The 6139-nt window shown below is 44.3% G+C and overlaps 1 protein-coding gene across 1 annotated transcript; it reads left to right on the forward strand.

Moving 5' to 3' along the window:
- Positions 1–316: 316 nt before the first annotated feature.
- On the forward strand, positions 317–4093 carry Clec14a (C-type lectin domain family 14, member A). The gene has a single exon (XM_005376891.2). The coding sequence runs from the start codon at positions 472–474 to the stop codon at positions 1924–1926; it is 1455 nt and encodes a 484-aa protein (XP_005376948.1). The 5' UTR covers positions 317–471; the 3' UTR covers positions 1927–4093.
- Positions 4094–6139: the final 2046 nt, after the last annotated feature.

The following is a 6139-nucleotide window of genomic DNA, read 5'->3' on the forward strand; positions in this document are numbered from 1 at the left end:
CCTTGGGATGACAAGCAATTTCATTGCCCCAGTCCTTCCTGGCAATGTTCTTTCTCCACAGTGTTCCAGGACCCGAGGTCCTGAAATTCCCTGAGCAGAGAGACGAAAACACCATCCCTCTGGCAACTTTCTTTTTTCTCTTATGCTAGGCAGGGTGTTTGACCTTCCGGACGACTGTGTGTTCCTAGAGCTCAGGCGCCAGCTGTGTTCCAAGCCCAGAATAAATCAAGGCTGTTGGGGCCTGGCAGAACTCAGGTCACGCTTCCTGTTGCGGCCTAGGGGAAGCTGCTGGCCGATGGGATTGTGGTGGGGATTCCTGGAGGTTGGGGGACGAGGGCGGAGGAGAGGGGACTGGAGGGAGACAGGGGAGGGAGCCGGCTGCAGAGGGCGGTGACAGCGCTCCAGAGGAAGCTCAGCGCACTCGGCCCGACAGATCTAAGTTGGGAGCAGCTGCGGGCACAGGCCTCCAAGATGAGGCCGGCGCTAGCCCTGTGTCTCCTCTGTCAGGCGTTCTGGCCCCGGCCTGGCGGTGCAGAGCACCCCACAGCAGACCGCGCGGGCTGTCTGGCCTCCGGGGCCTGCTACAGCCTACACCACGCTACCATCAAGCGGCTTGCCGCGGAGGAGGCCTGCAACCTGCGCGGCGGGGCGCTCAGCACGGTGCACGGGGGCTCTGAGCTGAACGCGGTGCTCGCGCTCCTGCGGGCAGGCCCCGGGCCTGGAGGGGGTTCCAAAGACCTGGTGTTCTGGGTGGCGCTGGAGCGCGGGAGTTCCCACTGCACCCTGGACAGCGAGCCCTTGCGCGGTTTCTCTTGGTTGACCCCCGACGCCAGCGCGTCCGAAAGCGACACCCTGCCTTGGGTGGAGGAGCCTCAGCGCTCCTGCACCGTGCGCAAGTGCGCGGGACTACAGGCCACTAGGGGGGTAGAGCCCGCAGGCTGGAAGGAGATGCGCTGCCTCCTGCGCGCCAATGGTTACCTGTGCAAGTACCAGTTTGACAACTTGTGTCCCGCGCCGCGCCCAGGGGCCGCCTCTAACTTGAGCTACCGCGCTCCCTTCCAGCTGCACAGCTCCGCGCTGGACTTCAGTCCCCCGGGGACCAAGGTGAGTGCAACCTGCCCTGGGGAGCTCTCCGTCGAAGCCACCTGTGTCGTGGAAGAGGCTGGCGCGCGCTGGGACGAGCTTCCCTCCGGGGCGGTGCTCTGTCCGTGCCCCGGGAGGTACCTTCGTGCCGGCAAATGCGTGGAGCTTTCTCACTGCCTGGACGGCTTGGGAGACTTTGCCTGCGAATGTGCGGCGGGCTTCCAGCTGGGAAAGGACAGACGCTCTTGTGTGAGCAAAAGGGAAGGACAGCTGGCCCTTGAGGCGAGCAAGGTGCCCACCTGGAGCCAGCCGGTCACTGCAGCCAGCCCGGTGCCAAAGAGAACGTGGTCTCCTAGAGTCCGTGAGAAGCCAGGAGAAAGACCACCCGATGTCCCTGGACAGGGCAGGTCTGCAACATCTGTTCCCGAGACCACGCCAACAGCCACCGGGAGCATGGTCCCCACATTTAATTCCACACCCGCCTCCTCCGGGCCCCAGCCTTTCGACTACTCCTCCACTGTGGTCTTCGTATTTGTAAGCATAGCAGTGGCGGTGTTAGTGATCTTGACCATGACAGTACTGGGGCTTTTCAAACTCTGCTTTCACAAGAGCCCTTCCTCTCAGCCAAGGAAAGGGCCTCTGGCCCCTCGGGGTGTGGAGAGTGAAGCTGAGCGCTCCAGCTCCGCAGTTTGCACAGACAATGGGGTGCAGGCTAGGGACAGCAGTCTGCCGGGCAGAGCAGAGGATTCCTCACCTGCAGGGGCCCCTTCTTGTGAGCAGACTTTTTCCATTTCGATGACAAGGGAGAGAAAGAACTTGTATGTGGAAAATCCCCCTTTATAAATTCACTCCACCAAGGAGCTAATTTTTTTTTTTGGACCAGGAATCGAACTCATGACTCACGACCTCATGCTTGCCAGGCAGGCGCTCTGCAGCTGAGCTATACCGGCTCAAGGAACTAAATCTTAACAGCACACTCATTTCCGGAATGATGGAGGGGTGGAAATGTCTCAGTGTGGTACTGGAGGGAAGGGTGGCACTGGCAGAGGTATTATGTTCTGGGGAATTCAGAGAACTGATTGAACATTTTAAGACATTGGAGGCAACTAGAAAACAACACAATTTTTTTTTTAAAGTTCATTTTCACCAAAATGGAAAAATAAATCTCTCTCTATTGTTCAGGCTGGAAATATATTGGTTTGGAGTTCCAGGAAAAAAAAAAATAAAGGATTTTGGATAACACAGATTTACATATGCTTGGCTTCCGCAAGGGGTAATTGTTTAGGAAGTGAGCATGCCTGAGATAACAACTGGCCAAGGGGCACACTGGGACTACCCACAGGGGTACAGACTGTTCTTAGATGGAGGGAAAGTCCGTAAACCCTTGTGATGAGGAAGGGATCTTTGATAACTAGTGACTTCTCCCCTTGTTGTTTTGTCCTTTGCTTTCAAAGTCACTACTAGGTTTGTGCTCTGCTATAAATCCAAAATGTAGTGTTGCCAGAGGTTCTGGCTCTCGAAACAAATTACAGTTGACCAACTCAAGTGTCTACTGTGTGCCCTTGTTCAGGGGAACAAATGATTTGTGCTTTCCTTTCTGTTGCTGCGCTCCCCAGTGTGATGACCTCCCCCAACACATCACCTCCTTCCCATCAGCATGCTGATCCTCACTTCCAATTATAGCGATGTTAATTCTCAATTAAAACATTAATGGTAAGTATTGATTTGAAATCTTCTGGGTGCATTAAAGCAAAAGTAAGCTGAGTTTCCTCCAAGGCTGTTAGATTCTTGTGCTTTCCTTTTAATCCATAAAAAGAAAAAACTCTCAAATGCTAAATCATTTCCTTTCCTTCCAAATAAGAGAGTGTGCAGTGACAATATATGTTCTTCTTGAAATGTTTACAGTTTAACAGAAGTTTACCATGGGCAAGGGCGTGGTAAACAGATTTCCCTAAGAATGAATGATATAAGAAAGAAATGATAAATAGAAAAACTATCATCTTGTTATGATTTGGGTATTAGAAAGGGGAATATTTCTGTGAAAAATAATTAAGACATGTTAAAAATCACTACCTAGTGGTCTCAAGGTGCTTGGAAATATCCCACACTTATTAGTATGCTAAGATTTTAGGTATTAGAGATTGGTGCATAGAGAGAAATAAACAAGTTTAGAAATGGGAAAGAACAAAAGAGGAAAAAGTGTATGCTTCATTTTCATAGAAAATTTTCATAGGAAATATCATTTTGATATTCCTGTGTGCAGTGTATACAATGGAGATGACATTAAACGTAAAAAAGTGACAAATAGTAAAATCATCTACTAAAACATTATAATAGCGTGATCTATAAATTTGTATTCTAATTATAAATTTCTATATTTAGAATTATAATGTTAAAGGAATAAATAGGTATTTCCTTCATATACCAAACGTTTCTATATAGTCACGTTTAAATACAATCACAAATGGCCTGGTACCGGAGAAAAACCAAAAAAAAAAAAAAAAAATCACAAATGGTTTAACATTAAAATTCAAAGGAACTTTAACTATCATAGTTTTCACAAGTAAGTTGAACTAATAATCAGATAAATAAACAGCTTGCACAACATCTCCAACTTGCCAGACACCTCGGTCTCAGTGTTGTTCTTTTCCTCTTCACTACATGGGTTTTTGGTAGAGAAGATAATTATTTGGATAGAATATATGGTGATTTCTTTTATAATTTGAAAAACAATCTTGTCTATAACAAATGTAGTGTATATGTGTGGGTACACCTCTATGCATGCATACAAGTGAGATATATATATATGTATACATACAAATATACATATATATACTTAACGTGTATATATATATATGTCTACCTACACACCTTATCTCAAATTAGGGTGCTCTTGTATCATTGTACCAGTAAAATAGATATGTTTCTAACTTGTGCCATGCGCAACAGGTGGCATTGTGAATCTTGCGCTCTAAATGCCCATTGATAATAAAATAGGTGTCAGCACAAATACTTGGCTAGTGTTCCCTTTTAGGTCACTCTGTAAGTAGACTAGAAGAAAATTACAGAAAATTGTTTGTATCATTGATTTCTTGACAGCAATTTCAGGCCAAGCTGCTTGTAACTTCTTCGATTTCTGCCCTATGAAGTCGTCCCTAAAGTATTGGCTTTGTGGCAGAATCAGGCCAACCAAGCACGGTCTCTCCAGAGCTTATTTAAAATTAGGGGTCAGGGTTCCTACTCTTTACTATCTCTGTACTATCACTTTATTATTTCTCGACCCCTTTGAAGTTCATTTCTTTCTTATGTAGAACCTTCTGCCTCCATACTCTTCTTATAGCTTCTTCTTCCTTATTTCCTCCACAGCTGTGGAACCTAATTTATGTTCTATCTCTCCTCCTAAATCCTACAGTCATCTTACAGATTCTCAGCTCCTCTTGCCTGCCTCTCCCATACCTCTGCATTTCATTTCCTTGACATCCTCATCTCCAGTGACCTGCACAGCACTTAACCATTTGCTCCACAGCTCCACAAATTTGGATGATCCTGAAACAACTCCACATCTGAAGCCACAAATTCAGACATTTGAGTGCATGTGTTTGTGAGTTACAAGGCTTATGCTTTAATGAATTTTGTTCTCATTAGAAGCAAACTATTATTGTTTGAAGTTGGACATTCTTCCTTTCTTATAACAAGCCTATCTATGAATACCAACCTGCCATAGCACTCTTTTTACTTCCTTTTTGAAAAACAATTTCAGAAGTTGCAACTACAGTTGAAAACATAGCCCTTTCTCCCCCGAATCATTTAAGCGTAAATTGTGAAATTGATACTCTATCACTCCTGAGTACTAAGTGATTACTTCTAGGTTACCTAGTTAGTTGGCATGGAATTATCCATATTATTCACATTCATTTTGGATTTTTGTAAATTGAGTATTTTTGTTTTATTTTGCTTTTGGGCATATGAGTATCAGTCAGTTTAGTAATCTGTTAGTTTTGTTAATCTTTTCTTTTTTTAATATCCATGGATTGGTTGGGTGTGGTGGCTCACAAATACAATCCCAGCATTTAGAAGGCTGACGCAGGAGGATAGTGGAGAGTTTGAGGCCTGTCTGGGCTACACAGTGAGAGCGAGGCCAGCTTGCACTACCAAGTCTCAAAACACTGTTTCAAAGAAAATGGGTCATTTATTAACAACTTTAAGCACATTTAGTATATCTTACAATTCTCCCCATTTCAATTGTATAATCCAACTACTTTTCAGTAAATTGACCATGCTGTGCAACCATCATCATGATTCAGTCTGAGAGCATTTTCATCACCCAAAGAAGATGTTTGATGCAGTTGTTTTTGCTTTTCTTTTGTGAAGTACCTTTTAATGTCCATTGCTTTCTTTTAGAATTTTTACAATTACTAACACATAGTGATTGCATAATTACTGGGATTCACAGTGATTTTTCCAAGCATGCATATATTGTGCATTGATTATGACCACCCACTTCTTCTACCTTTGCCTCTATTACCAATGAGACCTTTCCCGTTATCTAGTAATACTGATACCTCTTCCTTGTCTTCCTTAGTTTGGGTTATTTCTGTTAAATGATGCCTTCCGAGTTCATCTGTTTTCCTGAAGAATAGCAGTTTCTTCTTTATGGCTAAGTGATACACACACATATATATATACTCATATTTCCCTTATCCATTTGTCTTTTGATGGTCACTTAGGGTGATTTGGTTTCTCAACTACTGTGATTAGGGGCTCAATAAATGTGATCATGTATGTATCTCTTTTGTGTGCTGCCATTTCCTTCAAATTTACACCCAGGAATGGAAGAGTTAGGTGATACAATAGTTGTACTTTTAGATTTGTGAAGAACTCTCACTCTTGTCCATAGCGGCTATAATAATTTATTTTCCCACCGACAGTGTATAAGGGTCCTTTTTTTTTAAATTTTATTTTATTTTTTATTTTTATTTTAAAGATAAAAGGAGGGAAACATTAACAGACATACAACATTTTACAACATCACAAGCACAGTACAGACAATACAGAG

Source organism: Chinchilla lanigera, unplaced genomic scaffold (assembly GCF_000276665.1).
Source record: "Chinchilla lanigera isolate Chin_1 unplaced genomic scaffold, ChiLan1.0 scaffold00008, whole genome shotgun sequence".
NCBI classification, from domain to species: Eukaryota; Metazoa; Chordata; class Mammalia; order Rodentia; family Chinchillidae; genus Chinchilla; species Chinchilla lanigera.

Excerpts from the sequence above, each read along its gene's own strand:
- Clec14a (XM_005376891.2), top strand. The coding sequence starts at position 472 with ATGAGGCCGGCGCTAGCCCTGTGTCTCCTCTGTCAGGCGTTCTGGCCC.